This window comes from Venturia canescens, chromosome 5 (genome assembly GCF_019457755.1).
Source record: "Venturia canescens isolate UGA chromosome 5, ASM1945775v1, whole genome shotgun sequence".
Classification (NCBI taxonomy): Eukaryota; Metazoa; Arthropoda; class Insecta; order Hymenoptera; family Ichneumonidae; genus Venturia; species Venturia canescens.
Window position 1 is genome coordinate 15,075,295 of NC_057425.1, and position 24,158 is coordinate 15,099,452.

At 39.5% G+C, this 24,158-nt stretch overlaps 1 protein-coding gene across 2 annotated transcripts; it reads left to right on the top strand.

The window, feature by feature from the left end:
* Positions 1-5,321: 5,321 nt before the first annotated feature.
* LOC122410491 (protein naked cuticle homolog) lies at positions 5,322-23,977 on the top strand. Of its 2 annotated transcripts, none has more exons than XM_043418660.1 (5): positions 5,322-6,209; positions 18,327-18,562; positions 19,143-19,682; positions 21,529-21,875; positions 22,075-23,977. In XM_043418660.1, the coding sequence occupies exons 1-5, from the start codon at positions 6,146-6,148 to the stop codon at positions 22,724-22,726; spliced, it is 1,839 nt and encodes a 612-aa protein (XP_043274595.1). In that variant the 5' UTR covers positions 5,322-6,145; the 3' UTR covers positions 22,727-23,977. The 2 variants fall into 2 exon arrangements, with proteins under 2 accessions (XP_043274595.1, XP_043274594.1); XM_043418659.1 differs by lacking the exon at positions 5,322-6,209 and adding an exon at positions 14,169-14,280.
* The last annotated feature ends 181 nt before the right edge of the window (positions 23,978-24,158 follow it).

Sequence of the window (24,158 nt, forward strand, 5' to 3'; positions counted from 1 at the left end):
CCGGAAGATAATAAGTTTCAGACGCCTGCGATAACTTTCGATGTCTTGCGGGCGGAGAGTCATTAGACGTGCATCGGATAACTTTTCGAAAATGCGGCGACTTGAATGATCGAGGGCAATAGTATGACTGAAAAAAATTCCAAACTATTGGAATATGAGCAAAAATAATCCATCAGCATAGTAATAAAACTTGATATTAAACAATACACATGAGAGCGTGCTCGCAGTCCTACAAGTTTGTTTATAAAACGAATATACAGATCAAGAAAGAGGTCGACACACGAGGCCTTTTGTCGTTAGAAATAGAGTAACTTTTTCGACTACTCCAACGCGTTTGAGTTATTTTTGCAAAACTCGTTTGATTCTGCACACGCAAAAGAATAATTGTTATAAAATATTAAAACGTGATTTATATGGAGAAAAAAATTTTTTAAATACAATTATTGTTATTTATTTGTGGTGGCAGAGCGACGATTGTGCCTTAAATCCGTTGTAACTTTTTGTTCGTCGCATCATAAATAGGTTGACAGTATTTTTATCAAAAAGTCTCAACTTGACGATGAAAATTTGATAGAAGAAAAAGTGTTGAGAATCGTGGAAAAAACAGGTGTGAATTTTTTCAGAATTTTTGAAATTTTCGAAAAGGTGTGAAAATTGAAAAATAGCTTGAAAAATTTTGAAAAAAATCACACGTGTTCTTTGGATGATTCCAAACACTTTTTGTTCTGTAAAATATTTTCGTTGAGTTGATACTTTTCGAGGGAAAAAATTATGGAAATTTACATCGTGCTGTTTTGCAAAAACCGCCATTTTGGAAAAACAGAGAGGGAAAAAAAGAGTTTATGACCAGTGTTCTGGAAAGCTCGGACATCGAGGACACTTTTGCTGGCGATAATATGGTCATTCAGGTGCAGTAACAATCACGAAAATCTATTTGAAAGAAAAAACGTCAAAAATTCTTGACTTTTCAATGAAAAACGCAAAAATAATGAAGTTTTAGATTTAACTTTACAAAACCCAAAATGCCAGATTGCGAAACGAAAGATTGAATTGAAACAAACCGAGAAGTTATTGGCAGAAGAAAAAGGGTATTGAAAGATGGATTTGAAAGAACACACACAACACACAGCACACACAGTGGAAAATTTCTCATTACTGTCCTCGTTTTTTTTCTCTCCTTTACTTTCCCCCTGAATGCATAACTCAGAAAAATTTTCTGTAATATTTGACATACTCCTCGCGTCTGAAGTCTCGAAGAGACAAAAGGAGATATTACAAATACACACGTACAGCTACTACAGCATAAAATATGAAAAGTCGTTCGTTTGAGTTTGGCTAAAAGTTGGCAAGATATAGAAAGTATAGGAGCTTTCAGTGCTTTTAGCCGACTCGTGAGTGCTCCAACGATTCTCTACAATATCTCTCGGCTTTTTAACATTTTTTTTTTTTTCTTCTTTGACAAGAGGGATAGAGAAAGAGAAGAGACACTCTCGTGGTAGTCCATGAAGATCGGGAAGCCTCAGCAAAAGCCAAAGCGTTGCTTTTACTGGTTTCATACAATATATATGTATAAAGAGACACATGTATATAACGTTCTATAAACTTATAGCGCACTATATAGCGCGGATTGTACTATAGTACATATAAATAACGAGCGCGGTGCGACTGTAATCTCTCAGCGCCAGTTGGCCGCTCTCACTTTGAGGCCCGGTCGACGGGTCGTTTGATCTTCTCCTCGACTCGTCCTCTCGCTCTCCTATCCATCTTTTTCCCTCTCCCGCGCACGTTTTGTTACTCGCTTTGCTCTTTTCCCCCACCCGTGTTGCTCGCTCTCCATCCTCCATCATCCTCCTCCTCCTCCTCCTCCTCTTCACCGGCCGGCGCGCCACCCTTGGCCTGCTCCCTCTCGAAACTCCTCCTTCCGTGGATCCGTGGATGTGCATCACCGGAGAGTACCGCCGCGGAGGATGAGCACTCGTCACACACGAAGAGGAAAATGCGTGGAACAGCGGAGCATTAACGACGACAAAAGCATTTTTGCTCGTTGGCTTTGACGAAATACAACGGCGTCACGATTATTTCGTTTTCCTTTTTATTTTATTATTCTTATTCGATTCAGTGCTTTTTAAACGGTTATTCCGATCAGCGCCGTCGTAATCGAGATATCATTGGGAATTTACATGAAAAACATATTTTCAGTCACTTCACTCGCTTCCTAGTATAACCTAGTATAATAATATAGAAAAGCGTAACCCGCGCGGGTACACGTGGAACTCACGCGAGCGAGTTTGCTGGCGTGCTTCTGTTGTGCTTTCACCGCGCGCGTCATACAGAGGAATCTCCTCTGACGCTCGGTTAGCCTCTCTTCTCGTGATGCCTTCCTTCTCTCATACGATTACGTCCTATCCCCAAAGATTTACGCGAGCTCAGCGTACAAAAAATACTCTCCTGTCCTTTCATCTTTTTCTCACCCTCTCTCTCACTAACGTCAGAACTTTCCGACAGCATTGGTTCGACTGAGGAACACAAGATTCCAAATAAAAAACAAGGGAGAGAGAGAAAGGGATAATCTGTGTTGTGTAGCGAGGTTCTTCGCTCAGGGCCGTAAATTTGGGGGGGTATGCAGATTGAAAACAAACCGACCGTTTTTCAGTATCGTTTCAGACGCGACCACGTTTCATACAGAATTTTTCAACAACAATATACTCGCGCAACACCCTCTCGCCGTGGGTCGTGTACGATGCATTTTCTACTTGAAGAATTTCAAATAAAATAGTTATTAGGACTTTGTAAAGTTTCCTGGAAACGCACCGTCAACTTATCCTCGTTGTCATGCTATTTCGAAAAACGGTATAATTTACCGATTGCACTATATTTTTGATGATTCACCAATCGAATCGATCGTAAATCAATTAAAATGTTGAAATTTTTATACGATATTTCGTTTTTCGTGCAGCGATTGTGATCGAGAAATCGAAATTTTGAGAAAAATAAACAATTTTACTATTTTTCGAGCTGATTTTCCTTCCAAAACACACTTTTTTGACACATGCGGTTTCTATTATTTGTTGTAAATCCTTCATTTGGATTGTTTATATAAACGAATAGATTTTTTTAAACATTCGGAAATTAGAACCGAAGGAGTCATCTTTGAAATTTCAATTCAACAAGAACTTATAGTACTTTGGAGGTTTTCGTTCGAGCTCAAAATGTTGTCCATGTCCATTCCTGTAAATCGTAAGTAACAAATAAAAAATTTCATTGAAAAATTCGGATTATTTATACGAGTATAAATAATCCGAACGAGCCGCTTTAAATCAAACAAGTGTTTTGCCTGGCCCGGGTAGAGAGATATAAGAGACCGCTGTGAATCTGTGAGAACGTAAACATAACCTTGAATATTTTGTCGCATGATGAATCGCAATTACAAACTTCTTCTCGTATAGTTATATTCATTGAAGGGAAATAAATAATCAGATGATAACTGGACCCTCTTAAAACACGTGATGAATTGAAAACATTTGAAAAGAAAGCAGCTGCTGGTTACCGAAAAGCACTTTTTTACCTGTTTGACATTTCGTATCGGCGGGTATCCCAGCCTATTGCGCATACTTCCGAGAGAGAGCAAAATTCAAATCCGAGTCACACCGTGAGCAGTACGTGTCTACTTGTACTCATAATTTCCATACGGAACGATCTATAGGGATGGTGCAGATTCGATAGTGAGCAGGTCGAAAGTACTCGTGGCGCCTCTAATGTCATAAATTATAAGTTTTTGGGGGTAGCACTTTCAATACTTTGATGGAAATATAATCATAATGATGTAATATATATATAATAATACAATAATGATAAAAGACCCCCAAAAGCTTTCACTTTTCATCACCGGTGGCGCGGTAGTCTACTTGCACCATCCCTATTCGCACACAATTCTTTGTTAATTAATTTTTCACGTATCATACCGATCAGAACTACAGATTTTTTTCCGTTAGTGAACTGTATATTATCTGCATTCTCCGTGCTCAAAATGTATTTGTAAAAGTTGACACTTTGCGAGAACTATCATATGTGAGATGAGGGTATTTCAAATTTTGTTTTTCTTAATAGAATTTTTTTCGATTTTTGATTTATATAAATTTTTTTTTCTGGATTATGATTTTTTTTTCTATTGGAATTTTTTTTTTTTTTTTTAAGCTGTGACGATGAAAATTTTTTTTTTTCCAATTTTCAACGTTCTCAAAATTTCCAAAAACATCGAAAAATCATATCTAGAAAAAATGTCCGGATGTGTGTGTGTGTTATGACACTGTAAAATTCAAACGCTTATAACTCGAAAACGATTCATTCTCTGATAATTTTGTCAGAATTTGAAAAAAAAATACGAATCCTACGACGTTTTGAAATTTTTAAAAAAGGGTGTCGACGCTCTAACTTCCGGAAATTTTAAGATTTATTACTAATTTTTTTTTTTTTTTTTTTATAAATAGATTATCATAATAGGAAGGTTGCTATTGAATTCGGGAAATATCGGTGGAGCGGTTTAAATTTTATGATTTTTGGAATTTTACGAAAACATGAGTTTTTCGAAAAATCCGCTTTAATTTTTGGAAATTAATTTGGAAAATTTTAAAGTCGATAAATAAGATAAAATTCCATTAAAAAAAAAATTAAAAGTAACAAATTGCTTTCTCAAGCTTTTTTTAATTGAATACAAAACAGTGTATAGTCAACCGTGCAGCTTTTGTTCAAGCTTATGCGTAAAGCGATTGATGTAATAGCGCACGTTTCGCATAGGGTTAAGAATTGGACGATATGTTGAAACAACACGATGGATCCAAATTCCAATTCGATTTGTAAAGAATACAATGTTTTTAGAAATAAAATATATAATATTAATATTGCGATCTTGTAAATAACGATGCAGAGAAATAAACTTATAATCGGATATGAAGGTAAAAACGGTTACACAATTAGATTTTCTCATCGGTAATAAATTTGAATTCTTTGTAAATATTGGTGACCGCGGTGCAATGTTTTGGTGAGTGGCCCAAAATGCGAGAGTATACGAGCCTGATTAGCATGGAAGGGAGGTAGAAAAGGCAAAGGAGAGGCGAGAATTGTACGAGGAAAGTGGTAGTGTGTCTTTGTGAGAGCTCGCATGCAAGCGCGAGGGTGTGCGTACGCGGGTACGGTAGTGCGCGCGAGCGAGGTTTACAGAGCAGCGGAGTGGTGTAGGTGTGCGCGCGAGCACGGCGCCGCGCTGCTTTGACCGAGGTCGACGAGATCTCTCGAGTCTCGGCCTCGGCTCAGTACTCAGTACTCAGTCAGTCAAACGTAGACCGTCGATCTGGGAGGACTGTCCATAGATCGAGCGAGGGCCTCGAGCAGAGGCGTGCAAAAGTCCGGGGAGAAAATAAAAACAGTGTGTCACATTTTTTTAGGAGATACCGGAAGAAGATCGTCGGGACATAAATTTTAATTGGCAAATAATATCCTTGGATAAAAGCCTGGTAAATTGAATAGTTGAACGTGCCTAGTAGTGAGGTGGAAGAAAAATAGTTTCGTTAAAAAATAATCACCGAATAGTGTATACATTGGCAGGAAATAAAAAAATAAAAAGTAAAAAAAAACACAATTCGGTTTCGAAGGGAAATCTTCGTTGTCGATGAACTTTGACAGTTTCGTCGTCGTGGCTCAGTTGATCACGTTCGGAAAACTCATAAAAGTGCGCTGGATTTGAATCTATATATTTTCAAGCAGTTTTGGTGCATCGTGAAAAATCAATACGATTATTTGTATTCATTTTTTAAAGTCGACTCAGTGTGTTTTAATATACGATTTATTTTTGTTCCGCGTGACAGTGGAGTTTTCGAATTCGCGGTAAAAATCATACCCGATGATAAATCAGTACCGTACTTGAAGAAAACGTGTACAACAAGTGTGCGAGTTCGCGTTCATACTTTTTTTTATTCTCAAATACGTTGACTTTACAGTGTTTTCTAACAACGACACTTTTAACTACAAATCCGTACGTTTTTTCGTCGGCTCGTAGTTTTTTGTTTTTCGCTCGAGACGAAAGGTGAAGCGGGTGAAGCACACGCTGTCGTATACGGTGTGCGTGCCCGTGACGACGTATGAGGGCCTCATGGCTACCGGATTGGTGAAGTGGTGGCGAGCAAGATTTCTCGCTGGCTACAAGCCCTTTTCTGGTAATTTTCATATTATTCACTTATTCTTCATCCACCCTTTGCAGAACTCGTGTTTATTTGTTTTCAGAATTACGTAGACCCAGTTTTTTTTTTTAAACTCTAGCGAATTAAAACTTCAAGGGAGCAGTTTTCTTTCTTTTTTTTTTTCATTTCGATCGAACAACTTTTCAAATCATCAACGATTCAAGTCGATAGGATACCCTCGTCTAATTCTTCTATTATTTGAAAGAAAATTTGAAATCGTCTCTGTTTTCGATTTCTTCTCTCAAAAATTGTACTAGTCCTAATGCGCGGAATGTCATCGAGGCTAATCGAAACGAAATAGTCCGTCATTAGTATTCTCGATATCGGTCCAAGGGACTTTGACTGTACGGTCAACGCGCTCAGGATAAGGATTGGACGAGCGCGGTTAATCGAACGTGCGATCATCGCGGGGCAGTTGGAGATCATGGATCGTCGATGTGAGAAGAGAGAGAGAGAGGGAGAGGGAGAATACCGAAAATGGTAGAATTGCTTTTGGAAACATTAATCATGGTATGTCAACTCTGTCGAATCAAGGACGACACTTCGAACACCCTTTCACCACGAAATTCATATTGTAATATAATACAATAGAGAAATACATTGGCGGAGTAGTTTAATTTTTGTGAAGATCGATAACCGAAGAAACTATTCGTGACGTTGAGAAAATCGGATAACAACAAAGAATCGTCGTCGCTCATAAGAAACTCGCGTTTTTTTTCAGACTTGGGTACGAATAAATTTGTCAGATAAATTGAAAAAGGAGTGTTCGCGTGAATTTTTTTTGTGCAAATACAGAAAGGCTGTTTGTAAGTTTGGCATAGACACTCGTAGCAATTTGTAATTGTCGTTGAAAGCATAAAGCCACCTTCTTTGAAGCTTTGTAGCAGCAGCGCGGGCTCTTGAGGATTTTTCTCCTCCAAGTTTTTTCGACTCTGCAAAGAGGGCTGAATAAAGAAAGCGAAATAAATTGACTTTGGTTGAGATTCTCGAGCGCCCGTCCACCGCGTGCACGCCGGTGGAAAGCGGTGCGTCGCGCTGCGTCTCCGAAGAGAGCATTATGCGCGCGAGCTTACGGTACATACACGATTATATCGTTACGTTGACGCGTAGCACACGTAAAGAACGTTATTCACAAGAGTTCAGAGAGCACGTGAAGAAGGAAAAGAGGAGGGTGACTTTACTAAATAATGCTTCAGTCTTCAAAGCGTTTTAACCGTTCGCTCTTGTCGACTTTAATTGAGGGGTGAATTTCCGAACCGAAGCAACTACGCACGGAGAGAGGAAGCAAGATGGAAGCAAAACTTGTGTCTTCCCCCCGAACTCGTCGAAAGCCTCGCGACTATTGCCGGGGAAAATAACAACAACAAAAAATCAAAGCCCACGTACAAATGTACGTAAATACCTAAAGCATACATAACCTGTAAATGGACTTTTTGGCTCCACCTTTCTACCAGATTTTCACCCAACAAAGAAGCCGTTAATTTCACCCTTTCCCTTCGTCAAACGGTTGACGCGATAACCTCTTTTATTTCATATTTTTCCAGTCCCAATATCTCTCAAAAAGAAGACGGAGGGAGAATAAGACAACTGTATAGGCCGGGTGGGGATCAAATGTTGGAATTACTAAAATTTGGAACAGCTAAAATTTCGAGTTTATAAAGTTCGAATGATAATATGGAGACGGATAGATTCGACTAGAGCTTTGAATGCCGAAATAAAATAAAAAAGCAGAAACTGGATTTTTCGAAAATTCGACTATCGCTCTTTCGATTCGTAAATTACTACGGTCAGCGATACTGTGAAAATTCACAATTTTGAAAATATAATAACGAAATACCAAATATTACTGAGGTTGAAATAGCGAAACACCAAAAAGTCGAACAGTCAAAATAGCGAAACGTTAGAAAGTCGATCGGTCAAAATAAAGAAATGAAGTGGAGCTCCAAATACACTCACTTACTCAGACCGGTGATCTCCGATTTTAAAAATCGCCATTTTGACTTCCGCCTTTTCGAGCTGTCGCCATTTTGCATATCTAAGTTTTATAGGCTCGAAAAATTCACTTTCCATTTTTTGATACTCTATATATTCTGGTCCGTCTGTAAAACAATTACTCTCCATTTTCAATTAGAAAATATGAACTTTTGACATTCGGATGCTCTGTTAAAATTGCAGTCGAAATGAAAACTATTGAAATATATATTTCCGGGTAAATACGAATTCAAAGAAGGAATTTTTCATTAAACACGCAATTACTTATTTTTCTTCAAACTGATATCGCAACTTAAAAAATTTCGTAATATCAACCGTTCTATAATTCAGTTATTCGACATATCGAACCCCGCCCTATAGGCCAAGACCAACCCCGTATACTTCGCGCGCGCCTGTGTGTAATTTCGTCTTTTTCGCTGTTAATCTCTTTCTTTTGGTTCTACTAGAAAGGAGCGCGCGAAAGAGGCCTCTTGGACTCTCGACCATGTTTACTTTAGCCTGTCCCGGGAGTGGGATACAGAAAAGCCAGGGCTCCAATTACTCACACGTGAGGGGGTTTCTCATTCTCCGATTCTCCGCGCTGTCTTTGTGCGACTTTTATTCTCAAATTGTTTTCCCCGTGCGTGCAAAGAGCCCGAAGCATCGTAATTTAAAATTATTCTCGGGAGCTTTTCTGACAAAAAAAAAGGTTTCGAGTTGTTTTTTCTTCGGATGCGGTATTTTCGTTTTGATATATAAAGCTCCCGGTTTTCTCGTACACTCGAAGTATTTGCAAGGCCAACGAAGCGTGCCGGCAGCTTCATTGATCTTGAATCGATAGCAGTTGGCATCGTTAAAAGCTATTATTATTTATCGGCGGAGGGGCCAGCGACAAAAAGGGCCATCCGTGTGTGCGTGTCACTCAATGTAAACTTTGGGAGGAAGGAAAAAGAGAGCGAGAGAGAGACGGAAACGGAGAACCACTGGCTTCAAAGCGCAAAGCCGTCGAGAGTTCTCTCTCCTCGAGCAAACATTATGTGCGTGCTCGATACGTTTAGTTGCCTCTTTCCTTCGAGATAAAGAGAGACGGATGGACTTGAAGACGCGAGCCCCCCCCCTCTCTCTCTCTCTCTCTCTCTCTCTCGCTCGTTCACCATTCCCGGGGAGCGGGATCTCTCACGAACTCGAGAGCGCATTATAACATGTTGCTGTTTGAGCTTTCCATGTGTGTTCCGTAAGCACATTCTGGATAGTCAATGAACTGTTGCTTCTCGCATGTACTCAACACCGTGCCTCGCTTCTCTCTCTCATTCTCCCTGTCTCATCGTTTTTTTCTCTTCCGTTTGGTTGAGCTGCTCATATCCTTGTTATTAAAAACTGCTCGATGCTCGCTTTTGCACACTCTTTTATGGCGAGAATTCCGGATAAGAGGCTGAGTCGAAAATTCAATAAAATTTCGTTATTTCAACATGTTTTTTTGTGAAAAACAATAGAAAGACAGTAATTATGGACTTTGGCCTTTCGTGAGGATGGGAAAATCGCTAAATTAATAACGCTGAAGTTTGCAACGTTCGAGTCCAACGAAGTGATCTAAAAAAACTCTCCAATAATCATCCGATTTCGTTCCCTGCCGAATTTGCAATTACACCGATGCTTCGTGAAATAAAAAATTGGTGAGTTACGAATGGTTTTTTTTTTTTTTTTTTTTCCCGATCATTTCGTTCGGACTCCAACGTTGCAAAGTTCACCGTCTTGCAAAGAATAGGAAATTGTAAAAAATGAAGGAATATGATCGACGATAAGACCCTCAAGGACGGTGAAATGAAAAAAAAAAAATAAAAAAGAAAAAGGGAGGAAGAAAAAACACCGAGTTTTGCTGATAATTAGAGTCGTGGTAAGCAAACAAAATGTAACATAACGGTGCGTTTTTCATGGTCATGAAAGAATGTAGGAATTATGTTGGACTATAAAAGTAACTAGAATCGTGTGTTTGAGCCTCTGAAAATAAGGTGGCCATAAAAGCGATCATTAAAAAGTTTGATGCAACAGAAGTGTCTTTAGGTTATTTTATTGCCGAAGGCGCGTCTACGTGTGAGGTCGATCGAACGGTCATTCGTATATTATTATTATTATTGTTATTGTTATTATTATTTGGCCATATTCGAGTCGGGGAGAGATTGCCGCCGCGTGGCAATCTGTAAAATAAAATTTTTATTATAATTACAAGGTGTCGTAATGTCGCCGCGCCCCGCGATTCTCCTGGCCCATTAAACTCTATGCGCGGAAAATGCATTTACGTAAGAACACGAGGCGAGAAGAGTCAGCGGGATGCCGAGATCAAAGCTCGATGGAAAACTCGTTGTTCAGCTCCGTATCGCGATTCGTTAAAAAAAAAAAAAAAAAAAAAATGCGCCTTTTTTTATCGACAAAAAGAATTAACGCGCTTGGCCGAGGTGATTTTTAATTGGATAGAGCAAGAACTCGTCTCTTTTCCTTCTCATTCTTTTTAAAATAAAATAATCTTCTCGTTATTTGGCCCCCTTGTGAAAATACGATAACGGTTTAGAATGTGGGTGTGGCATTGTTTCTTTGTAAAGAGCACTTTTCGCCGTTCCGAGGAAGAGGGAGCGAGAGAGATGAGATTAATCGGAAAAATGGGGAAAAGTGCTTCGAGAGGAAAGATTTGGGTGGAGATGAAGGCGGTAATTCTTGGAAAGGATGCTTAGTTATCCACAAGTGTGTTCTCCCTCTCTTATTTTCTCTCGTATCTCAAAGAAGAACCGAGAAAGAGAAGAGATATGGAGCGCGCGAGTCTTTGAAATTCCGGTCTCTTTCAAAATGGTTCATGGCAAACGGGGAGCCGACACAGGGATTCTTTTTACTGCGTATATACGAAAATGAGGGAGAGAGAGAGAGAGAGAATTCACCTTTTTCTGGCCCGATCCCTCGTCGTTCTTCGCTCCGTCTCCTTTCGGTATCCACCGTAGGCGGGCTCTTAGTTCTGGGGACGAGGATCGTCGTAAGGGAGCGAGAGCCAAGCCGAGCCACATTTTCGGCCTCCGTCGTGTTTTCTTTTTCGTAAAGCTGCCCTCGAGGGGTGGTCCATGTCGGCGAGATACAAAAACCACCCCCGGTTCTCGTGCTTACTCGTCTTGCTCGCCGTAAAGAGGAAAAATCCCTCGTTCCGAAACACGGACGCCGCGCAGCAGCGGGAGAAAACGGGGACGCTGCATTGTGGAGCAGAGAACCCCCCAGGGGCCGCCGAAAATCCTAACAAAACGGGCCCCTTTAACCAATGTCCCATTCCTTTGACCGATTGGTTACGTCTGCGCCTATTCCCAGTGCGAGAGAAAACTCTCCGGCTGTGAGGGACGAGAACATTTTTAAAGCCATAAAGCAAGTCCGATTATCACCACGAGGCCGACGAAAATCGTTGTTTTCCTTGTTTTTGCTTCCTCGTCGTAGAGGAAGCTGTGTGACGATGAAAATTTTTTTTTTTCTCCAATCTTCAATGCCAACGTGCTTAAAATTTCCAAAAACATCAAAAAATCATATCTAGAAAAAATGTCGGATGTGTGTGCGCGCGCGCGCGCGCGTGTGTGTGTGTGTGTGCATGTGTACGTGTTATGGGACTGCAAAATTCAAACGCTTATAACTCGAAAACTCTGATAATTTTGTCAGAATTTGAAAAAAAAAAAAAACATACGAATCCTACGACGTTTTGAAGTTTTTTAAAAAAGGGTGTCGACGCTCTAACTTCCGGAAATTTTACGATTTATTGCTTTTTTTTTTTTTTATAAATAGATTATCATAATAGGAAGGTTGGTATTGAATTCGGGAAATATCGGTGGAGCGGTTTAAATTTTATGATTTTTGGAATTTTACGAAAATATGAGTTTTTCGAAAAATCCGATTTAATTTTTGGAAATTAATTTGAAAAAGTTAAAAGTCGATGAACAAGTTGAAATTTTATTTAAAAAAAAAATTAAAAGTGACAGATTGCTTTCTCAAGCTTTTAGAACAATGCTTAGAAGAGTTTCCTCTATATGAGGGGAAGCCAAAATGAAAAATATAGCACCTCATAGAGTAAGCTTTGAGCATCGTGCATTTTGACCATCTTGAGAAAGCAACTTGGAAATTTCAATTCCCAGAATTTTTTTGTTTTATGCCTCTTTAAAAATCGATATACTTCAGCAACGAAAAAAAACAATCCTTTTTCACAGGTAATCGCTCGAGTTCGAAACGTTTGAAGCCATCGTTCCGAGAATGTTGGGAGGGGATAATATAAAGTTGACGGAGAAATAGTAAAGAAATAATGCACGCGCAGTTGGTGCGCGTTGCTTGTTCGATGCCCGCTCGGATCAAACTCTTGGCGGAACTCCGTTAGCGGAAGTTCCCAACCAAGTGTTTACGTTTCGGTGTAATTCTCGAAACGGTCTCAAGTTCTCGAGTCAAATTATAATGCGAAAAGATATAAAGTTTAAGAAAAGAGGAAGTCTGAGATTCGAGGCGTTGAGAAGCGATGCGCATAGGAGAGAAAGGGAAAAGAAAAATAATATCGGAGCATCGACGTAAGCGGCAAAAGTAGGAGGCGAGAGCGAGAGCGAGAGAGTCGCTCAGCGGCGGTTCGCAGCGGGAGAATTCAGAAAATTCCAGCGAACGGGTACAGAAAAACTATCCGAGAAACTGACGATGGAGAGAAAATGCTCGGAGGAAAATAAGGATAGAAGATGAAGGAGAAGCATCGGCGAGAGGGAGATAAATAAGTAGATGGATAGACAACTGCGAGCGAGAAGTTTGCGGTCTCTGTTGAGTAGCTCGGGTATATACCGCGAGGTCCAAGTGCGAGAGAAAGCGAGAAAAAGATGTTCGAGCACCGAGCTGTGCGCTCGAACGTCCCTCGACCAGTCGAGAAAGACGAATGAAAGAAGATGGTAAAAGACAGCGCGAACTGCGGACGCGTCAGCGGGCCGAGAAAGAAAGAAAGAAAGAAAGAGGGAGCAGGGAGCGACGAGAGAGCAAAGGAAAAGACCGAGGCGTTTGGTCGGCGCGGTTCTCTCTTCCTGGAAGCCAACAATAATAGCGGCTCGAGCCAGAGAAAGAGCAAGAAGGAAGGAGGAAAGAGAAAAGAACAAGTGTGTGTCTCTCTCTCTCTCTCTCTCTCTCTCCTCGTGTATATTTGTGGCTGTGTGTTTGTTGCTTCGTTGGCTTCCACTCTGCGAGAATCGTTGCCGCTTTTGCTTCTCGGAAAATACCTCACTTCTCTCGCTGGTACGCGATTCCGTGGATGATGGTTCGTTCACTCGGCCCTTCCAACTCGAACCGTCTAAAATTAACGGGGAACCGAAGCGGAGAACACACAGAGAATAAAAATAAACGACTCGAGTCCACCTTGAAAATTTCTACTTCCTGGGATCAATGAAAATCGTCAACGAGAGCCTACCGCATTTATTCGCATCGCTCACTCAGACTCGAGACCAATCAATGAGGGTCAAGGATTTCACTTTGCCTCGTTCTCCCATTTATTACCATTTCGTATTGCCCTCCTCGAGCACGCATAAAAATACGTTTTTTATTTTCATCACCATCTCATAACATTTTTCTCTCGCCGATGTTGAGAGTTGAGAATATTTTTGTGTTTACATTCACTTCGATATTTTTCAATGTTTCCGATTTCATCGTTCAACCAGACTAATTTTCAGTTTTATCCAATTTCTCCCGTCGCGAAGGTTCATTCAGCTTTTTTTTTAATCCCTCAAAGGTGTTTTCTGCCCTGAAGGAGGAAACTATCAAATGAAAAAATGAGGTCCGCCTTCTTTTTTCTTCGATCATTCCCCACGGGAATGATGATAATTTTTGGTGATTGCGTAATCTACAATTCTTACCGATTTTTATACCTGCCTACCTCCGGGGAATGAGTCTCCGCACGAGAGAAAAAAAAACAGTGCCTCGTGTTCGGGCACGACATTTTAAAACCGGATGCTCTCAACGACCAGGAAGCCAGAGGACACGCAGACGAATTTATATCCCCCCCCGCATATCGTCAACTCGCTCGTGCCCCTTCTTTTTTTTCCCCGTATGTATAATAACCCAGAAAAGCGTAGAGTTGGCGATCGCAGAAACAGAATCGTCGTTTTTTCCCCTCTACAAGAATAAGGACGAGCGGGGTTTTTCTATATTTCGATTTTCTATCTTCCGCGATGTATTCTCATGATCGACCCCGTGCGTTTTTCCCGAAAATTTCCACCTCCGAAATCGTGGCAAACGGTACGAGAGAGACCTGTCGACTCGCGAAGATTTGGTCGATTCCAAAAATTGTAAAATATTTATAGACCACAAGTTTTATCGAGTCAACACTCGGTACTACTCGGGCAACTTTCATTCGCTAAAACATCCTCTCGTTGAACTTGGAAAACGGTATATACATTTAACAGCGACGTTACGATCGTACTTGGCCAGATTTAGAGTTACAATTGCCATTGGTGATGTCGCACGATTATTTGCATTCCGAATATCAGAACGATCGATGAAAAGTACACGAAACGATTGAAAAATAAAAATCGTCGATTAAAAAAAAATTTTCATCAACTTAGTTATCGAGTAATTACTCATTAAAGCAGAAAAACATTTGTATTGTCAAATTTGGCACTAAAGAATATGTTCATCAAATTTTATAAAATTCTGAACTTTTTGAAATTTATTATGTTTCTAGCATGGTTAAACATGGCAGCATTGTATCGGCTGTACCGAAACTCCTTAAAAATGATATTGAATCGTAAAACTAGTATCGAAGATTTGAACGATTGGTACACGAGCGAATCGAGTGTCCGTGCACGCGAAACCATCTCCGGTGACACAACCCGGTGAATGTCAATCCACCATTGGACGAAAGCAATTTTTTTCCACCTCCTACGCGTAAAAAGAACAATTTAGCTTCGGAGATTGAACGAGAGGGGCTGGAGGGGGGGACGAGATTGTTAATGCCGAAAAACCTAAAGAATAACGAGGATCTAGAGAAAAAAATGAGACGCAGAGTGGGAAGCTGTAAGGGATCGTGGTTAACTACAAAGAAACTGGAAATTCCGGGGTTATTTCGTTCGGGGAAAAATGTTGTATAATCTTTGATTTATCGGTCGAGGGAAGTCTCTCGCGCGCGCGCGCGCGCGCAGCCATCGTGCGGGCACTTGAAAGGCTTCGGTAGAAAAAAAAGATTTCCAAGTACTATATATATTGCGCTAAGAAAGAGGAAAGAGAGAGAGAGAGGGGCGGGGGGGAGGGGATGATGCGATGGTAGCACAAGGTTGAAGAGAACGAGAGAAGCGAGCAAGAGATAGAGTGGCGGCAAGAATCGTCGTTTGGAACGACTCTATGTGGCCGACGTCGCGGAGAGAGGCAGAGAGTTGGACGACTTGGCACAAATGCTTATAATACGTGATTATCGTAACCGTAGTAAATACGAGCGGAGCGCGCACGAAATGCTCGATTCGACTGCTGTTTTTGACGGGACTTTGGTGGCACTTGGCCCTCCCCCCTCTTCCCTATCTTTTCATTCGATACGTATATTTCTGTCCCTTTTTCTTGAATTCTCTGAAACGAGCGAGAGCAAGAAAGAGTGTGAGAGAGAACGGAAGAGCAAAGGTCTTGACGCGAGAAGAGAGGCGACAGGAGCATAATATTCGGGTGGTGCTGGGCATACGAAGGTACTATAGAGAAAAAAGTGGGTCATAAGAATCCAATTACTATTATATTGATAAAAAAAAGAAGAAGAAAAAAATAAATAAAACATACCGCCTCTTTCCTCTTTCTATATTATAGTACCTCGCTTCCATTCACCACCGATTCCTTTTCAACGAATCGTTATTACAATAGGTAGAATAGAAAAAGAGGCGACCAACAGTCTCTCTACACACCAGCCTCATATATCTCTTCCAAACAAAACACGAAGATTCTTCGTTCGTTCTTCGCGATAATACCACCCGGGCTTATTGTTTTCGTGACGATTGTTCTCTCAGTTTCGTAATTAAAATGCCGATTCATCGAGCTCACTCTTTTCGCCCACCGAACCAACCGCTGACGAGCCATTGAATAAACTTTTTTTTTTTTTTTCAACCGTACCTCTTCCATAGAAATAGTACAATCTCCTCGTATCAGAAATATCACGGCGCGCGGCGCGACTCCGCTTGCGCTATTTTCAATAACAATATTGTGGGCAGCAGGTTCGAAACTGATTTGGTAATTTATAACGCCTGAAATGGGTCCCGGTTCTGTCTCATTGAAAAATATTTGTTTTATAGTTTTTTCGAATTCTTCATCATTTTATGGAGGTTTTTTTACCATCGAAAGCAGCACAGCTTCGTTGTCACAAGACCGAAGAATTTTTTGTCCTAAGTTGTGTTTTTCACCTCACTATCGGAAAATAGATTGTTAACGATGTACGGTACAAAAGTCTAAATTATTAGAAATTGATCAAATTTGGTGATAATGCTCTTTAACGCCAAGCGCGAAAACACATTTTTTTTCAAAATTTTCTTCTGCTTAGTTATCGAGTAATTACGCATTAATGTATATAACGACGCTGAAGTGTCCAACGTTGGAGTCCAACGAAATGAATGAAAACAAAATGATACATTCATCAGTTTTTTATTTCACAAATCATAATTGTGTAGATTGAAAAACTACGAAGTATAAATTCGGCAGGAAATAAATTGGAGGATTGCTGGAATTATTGAACAATTTTTTAGATCATTTCGTTGGACTCCAACGTTGGAAACTTCAGCATCATATGTATATATAGAATATATATGAAAACGCTATGCTTATACACGTGAACTTTAGTGATCAATTACTCGATAACTGTGCAGAAGAAAAATCATAAAAAATTTGTATTGTCAAATTTGGCACTAAAGAATATGTTCACCAAATTTTATAAAATTCTTATAATTTTGAATTTTTTTACGTTTTTAGCATGGTTTAGCATGGCAACATTGTAAGCCTGTACCAAATATCCTTAAGAGTATGGATCAGTCGACTAACCTCACTTGGAATTTTCGAAATCGAAATTCTTTGATACAGTTTGATCGATTAAAAAAGGCTCTTGTCAGCCCACGCAGAACGATGGCAAAAATCGACTGACCAGAGCCTTTTTTTAATCGGTCAAACTGTGTCAAAAAATTTCGATTTCGAAATTTGTAACTATCTCTCTCGCACTCACGGTTGCGATATACCAACTGATCCATCCTCTTAAGGGGGGTGGATCACGATGATACAATGTTGCTTTGCTAAACCATGTTAAAAATATAAAGAATTTCATAATGATAAGAATTTAATAAAATTTGGTAAATGTATTATTTAAAAATATATACGACAATATAAATTTTTTTAGATTTTTCTACCACATACCTCTCGAGTAATTCAACACTAAAGTTCACCTGTATAAGCATAGAGTTTACATATACGCAGTTATACATCTGGTGCATAAGAACTTCGATTTAAGGAGTTTCGGTACAGCCGATACAATGTTGCCATGTTAAGCCATGCTAAAAACAAAAAATTTCAGAAAGTTCAGAATTTAATAAAATTTGGTGAACATATTCTTTAGTGCCAAATTTGACAATACAATTTCTTCTACACAGTTATCGAGTAATTTATCACTAAAGTTCACGTGTATAAGCATAGCGTTTGTGTTTTCGCACTTGATGTTGAAGAACATTATCACCAAATTTGATAAATTTCTTAATATTTAGACTTCTGTACCGAAACTCCTTAACGCTCAATTATGCGATAACCATGTGATAAAAAAATTTGAAAAAAATTGTATTTGTGTACTTGATGCCAAAGAATGTTACTACGAAATTTGATGAAATTCTGATTATTTTGATTTCGTGATCCACCCTCCTTAAGGTCTTGGGATTGTAAATGCAAATATTTGAAGCTCGTGGAAGGATTGAATTTGAAAAAAACAAGTACATTAAATTCGTTGAAAGGAGTCATGTTGAGCCGAAAAGTGTGAAAAGGTGTCGACACCGTCCGGGCCATTTCTCTGCTCGTAAAGCCCAAATTCTGTTTCTGAGATTTCGCTTATTCGTTTATTTTCAACCGTTCCTCTACTTGGTATGTTTACAGTCGTCGGTGGGACTGCAGATGGTAGCGATTCCGAGGAATTGTTGGCGTGCGTAGCGCCTCCTTGCAACAGTTCACCCCTTCCGCCTCGAATCCTCATCACTCCCGAGCCGATTTTGCAGAATGGCGGCAATCCGATTCAAACGGGGACCTCAACGACCACAACGCCGCAGACGGCCAACGACGAAACGAACAATTCGAACAACGTTGGAAATCCAACGAGGCAACTCAGTTTCGAGGTATTCATTTCTAATTCGAAAAAAACTATCGAAATGTGAAAAACTATTCGAATTTATTGTCCGAAGGAAACACTGAGGAAATATTAGAGAATTGAAAAAAAAAAAAAAAAAAAAAATAGAAATATTGTAAAAAAACCATTAGTGGGTTCGAATCGCTGTATACAAGAAACGCGTCGAATTAGAATTTCATGAGCTTTCGAGCTTTGAAATCGAGACTTCCGTATATGATTGTGGTTCAAAGTGCGCCCAGCGTAATTGACCCGCGGTGCTCCGAGAGTTACAAACGATTAATAGTACTTGAAATCTTTTTCTTTGATCGTCGACCGAACTATTTTCCAGTTAGTCAGAGGGAACAATTTGTTTATCCACAATAAATTTATATTCGAATGAAAAAAAAGAATTTATCAAAAATTTTCAAAAGTATATCGGTTTAATTTATTCTCAAGATATATGTTGGACTCGGAGCAACTGTCAAGGGTCAATGGAATCTAGCTCGAGAGCTATATCCAGTAGCTATTTTATTATAACGAATGAATGGGATGAAAAAATAAATGAAATACCGTCAACGTCGTTTAAATAGGAGTTCGAGTGTGACGTTTCCGTTGCTGAGGGTGACAGACGTCGTCAAGAGTTTTCATTTACCCTGTACGACTTTGACGGACACGGGAAGATAACAAAGGACGACATTGCGGGTCTGGTGACGACGATTTACGATACACTCGGTGCCTCGATTCAAGTACCGCCATGCGGAAGTAAAACAATCAAAGTCAAGCTGACCGTTTCACCGGATCAACGTGGAACGAGTCTTGGGAGTAGTAGCACTCAGCAGCAGCAGCAGCAGCAGCAACAACAAACGAATAACAACGGCGGCGCTACCGGCGTAACGACTACGGGAACAAAAGCAGCGACGGGGGCTTCGACGACGACAGCTACGGGGACAGCCACGATATCAAACGCTTCCGTGAAAACAACGCATTTACCCGGCGGTAACGTAGCCAATGGGATCGCTACTGCCTCCTCTTCCTGCTGTCACGTTAAGCACGTTTCATCCTGCAGTCATGGCAATCACCACTCGAGGAGAGCGCCGAGGAGAAGACGAGCTCTGCGTACTCGTCCTGAGGTAACGCTCCGTCTTATATAACTTTTCCTCCATACTTTTATTACTGACCAATCGTATAATTGGCCCCTCGGGGGGCACGGTCGTGTGTTCGGTACTCCCATGAGTGATAAATTTATCCGTTTATTTTTACATTTTTTTTATAATGCGTATGAGGGATTCTCTGTCAAACAGGCCACTTTTTTTTCGACCATCTCGTAACTGGTTATATCAAAGTACTACTAAAACGCACTGTGTGAATTTTTTCAATTTTTTTAATTGATAATTTTAGAAAATAGCGTTTTTTTTCTTATATGAATATATCTCGGAAAATTGAAGTAACTGAAAAAAAATGTTTTCACATAAAAGTTGTAGTTTCGTCTTAGCTTTCGAGCGGACGACTCGAAATAATTTTGACGTTCTGGTAACGATGACTTTTTACGAAAAAAATGTTGGAAATTGAAATTTGCAAATTGCTTCCTCAAGATGGTCGCAGGATGCACGATGCTCAAAGCTTACTCTATGAGGTGCTATATTTTTCATTTTGGCTTCCCCTCATAGAGAAAGCTCTTCTAAGCATTGTTCTAAAAGCTTGAGAAAGCAATTTGTTACTTTTAATTTTTTTTTTTAATAACATTTCAACTTATTCATCGACTTTTAACTTTTTCATATTAATTTCCAAAAATTAAAGCGGATTTTTCGAAAAACTCATATTTTCGTAAAATTCCGAAAATCATAAAATTTAAACCGCTCGACCGATAAAAAAAAAGCAATAAATCTTAAAATTTCCGGAAGTTAGAGCGTCGACACCCTTTTTTCAAAAATTTCAAAACGTCGTAGGATTCGTATTTTTTTCAAATTCTAACAAAATTGTCAGAGCCTGTTCAGATTAACATCTATGCAAAACGATAGCCCTGTATCTCAAAAAAAAAAATGAAATCACAAAAATTAATTTTTCTTTATTCAAAAATAGCTAGTCCTTTTTGACTGAAAAAATTACAGTGTCTTTCAGTATGTTTGACGATCTCGCAAAAAAATTGCGAGAGTGGTACGGATCGAGGTACCGGTATGAAAAAATTTTTTTGCGATATTGTCAGACATATTGGAAAACTGTAATTTTTTCAGCCAAAAAAGTGCCTGTTTCTGAATAAAAAAATAATTCTCCCTTTTTTTCGTAAAAAATCATCGTTACCGGAACGTCAAAATTATTTTGAGTTGTCCGCTCGAAAGCTAACACGAAACTACAACTTTTATGTGAAAACATTTTTTTTCAGTTACTTCAAGTTTCCGAGATATATTAATTTAAAAAAAAAACACTATTTTCTGAAATTATGAATTTAAAAATCTGAAAAAATTCACATAGAGTGCTTTTTAGTAGTACTTTGATATAATCGGTTATGAGATGGTCGAAAAAAAAGTGGCCGGTTCGACAGAGAATTCCTCATATGACGAATTTTTAAAAATATTTACAGAAAGCTCATTGCGAACATAACTTCATTAGTAAATTAACATTTTTTCTTCGTTATTCCATTGATCGATGCTTATGAAGAATTTTATTTCGGTCTTTCTATTCTGGTAAAAATGATGAAAAATGTGTTTTCGAGAAAAACGCATTAGCATCGGATTCCACGAGGATGAACAATTTACGGAACTGCGCGCGTTCATCATTTTTGAAATTTTTGCTACATATTTTGACGGGAAATAATTTTGACGCGTGCACTCTATATCGAAGAATAACGAAAACGAGGGCAAAAATTGAAAAAAAAAAAAATCGCTGTACGATTTTGGTACAAAGGCGTTAATAAAAAAATGTTGAGGAGTAATAAAGGCTAAAATGTTTTTGTTTGTTTGATTGTTCATGATTGATTAGCCTGAACGAGTTGTGGAGTCGCACAGTGACGAGGATGGCGATAATGTTCCAGCTGGTTTAACAATGGTAAACGGAGCTGCAACGACAACGGGAGTGACGCCGAGTCCAACGAAACAGGAAGAGCTACGACGTAGGGTGGGACCGGTCGCTCACATGCCAGCGTCACCCTACTCGAATAGTTCCGAGGGCGATGTCAGCGACGAGAGCGATGCCTCACCCACGATATCTCCCCTAACACCTCTAGTTACGAATCAACGAAAGCGTAGCGGGTCGATGCAGAGGCAACAGCTGCTCGAGATCATTCAAGCCAACATGGAAAAAAATAATCTCAGTTTCCACGCATCTAGGTACATTTCCGTACACAACTGTACTTTTTGTTTTCTTCTTTTACTATATAAAATTATTCACGAGTAATCTATATTATGATTTAAATATTCTTCGACTCCTTGTCTGAACACCGGTGACCTCTTATTACCAATATTGGTATGAGAGACCACCGGTATCAGACCAAATAGTCGCTGGAAATAATAAAATTATCGTTGGCAGGAAACGACATCAATCGGAGCAACTGCGAATCCCTGTACAGAGCCCCTACGTAGTAGAGCCAACGAGTCCTCCGTACATAGAGGAGAGATGTAAGCCCAGTTTGTTGAATCGTCAAGGAACAGCGGCGTATCACAAGCCGGTCCGAGAGCATCATCATCATCATCATCCGCATCAGCATCCAATAGTCTCGCTCTCGAAATTGCCGGTCAAATGCAGAAGCGGTGGCAACGTGAGAAAGCAACGAGGTCACAATTCGAGTCCTCGTAGCGCCCCGCCACAATCGTTACGAAATAATTTGCAACAGGCAACGATCGAGGACAACGTCAACATAAATTCGTCACCGATGCGCAACAATCTCGAACAACAACCGTTGATCCTAAATCCAACCGCGAATATAAATAATCATATAAATAACCAACACAACGAGACGCATTACGTTCAATCGCAACAAAGTGGCAAACCTGGAAAAAAGCACCAGCTGAAACACGAGACTCGAGAACAAGATCAGGCCCGCGCAATGGCACAAGTTGTCCGCTGGCTCGAACGCGAATTTTCACAAAATTCCGCGGTCGCATCGAGCGCTGGGCGTCGACACGTTCATAAACACATTCATCATCATTATCATCATTATCACGCGGAGGCTCTCGTCTGACGAATTCGGTATATTTATTTTTACGAGGGAAACAATAATGAGCTCCTCGAGAGTGAACGATAACGCTCTAGTTTGATTTTTTGCGCCCCCGTTCATTTCGCCGCTGAGTGCATTAGACTGACTATTAATGGGAGGGGGGAAATACGAGAAACTATACGAATATAAGGGCCGAGGCAGAGGAGGGACACAGAACCTATCCTACGCTCTATATTATAATTATTATTATTATCATCATCATCATCATTATCATTATCATTATTATCGATAGCAATATTGTAAGAATCCTTTTCTGGATACTAGAAACAAAAAGACCTGAAAAATACGATGTAGATTATCGAAGAATTTTGCCGGGACGGAGATCTTGACAATACCGAAACTTTCGTCGTACAGCATTTCTCGTTTTGAAGCTATCGTTCGATTATTTTTCGTTTGTATTTATCGTCTTTACAACGCAAATCTCATTTACTCGTGATGTGTTTCCGTTGCGTGGAGAGAATAAAGAATTTTTTTCGGCTTTGTATATGAAAACTATCAAGGAGAGTAAACACGTAGAGATTGGTGGATGAATGGGAATTTGGACAACAGAATGATGTCAAATCTTCTTGTAAGTAATGCTTTCGACAAATTTGTATAAAATGGAGACCTCATTTTCATCATAGCTGACAGTAGAAAACAAGAGACGCGGTAGCTACTTGACGCCAAATATCGAAAACACCACTTTTTAACGAATATCGGTTGATTTTTGAACAATACAATAAAATTAATAGCCATTGCTCTCCAAACTCGTCAGTTTCACAGGCGGAAACGTTTTTTTTTTATATTTTTCTCAGTTACCCAGGGACTATAAAGTTGTAGCAATGGTCGCTCGATTCAACGCTCGTAATGAGAATCTATGTTTGTCGAAACTGTTGCTCGAATTTTTCTTTCCCACGAAACTGCAGAACAATCGTGACAATATTTTTCCATTGCTCTCCGAGAGGAAGCAAAATAATGAAAAAGAAATAAAAATGAATCGAGAGTATTAATAATTATATTTAGCGATAAAAAATGTAACGACTAATAAAGGATAATAAAAATTTGTAGGTAACGTAAATCGACGAGATGTTGTTGCAAATCGGAGTCCTGGCTACGTTTGTTACACCAGGACATGTAATTTTGTATCGAAACTTTGTAACCGATGTAGATATTTTTTTGTGTAATGTTTTTTCTTCTCTTTTTTATCCATATTTATTAAAACACATTTTTATACTATATTCGTCTTATATCCGTTTCTCATACCTATTTTTCACCCATCTCTAACGCCATAACTACAACCGATTGTCACGTCACTTGATAATGGAGCGAACATCAATTTTCATTGTTCGTATTGCTGTTTTACTATGCTTAATGAAAATCTAACGAAAATTCTAAAAAAAAATGTTTTTCGATTGAA

Bases quoted from the DNA above. Each gene is read 5' to 3' on its own strand.
- LOC122410491 (XM_043418659.1), top strand. From the start codon at position 14,184: ATGCTCTCAACGACCAGGAAGCCAGAGGACACGCAGACGAATTTATAT. The intron at 14,281-18,326 runs GTATGTATAATA...GTATGTTTACAG, and splicing joins GCCCCTTCTTTTTTTTCCCC to TCGTCGGTGGGACTGCAGAT. The intron at 19,683-21,528 runs GTAACGCTCCGT...ATGATTGATTAG, and splicing joins CTCTGCGTACTCGTCCTGAG to CCTGAACGAGTTGTGGAGTC.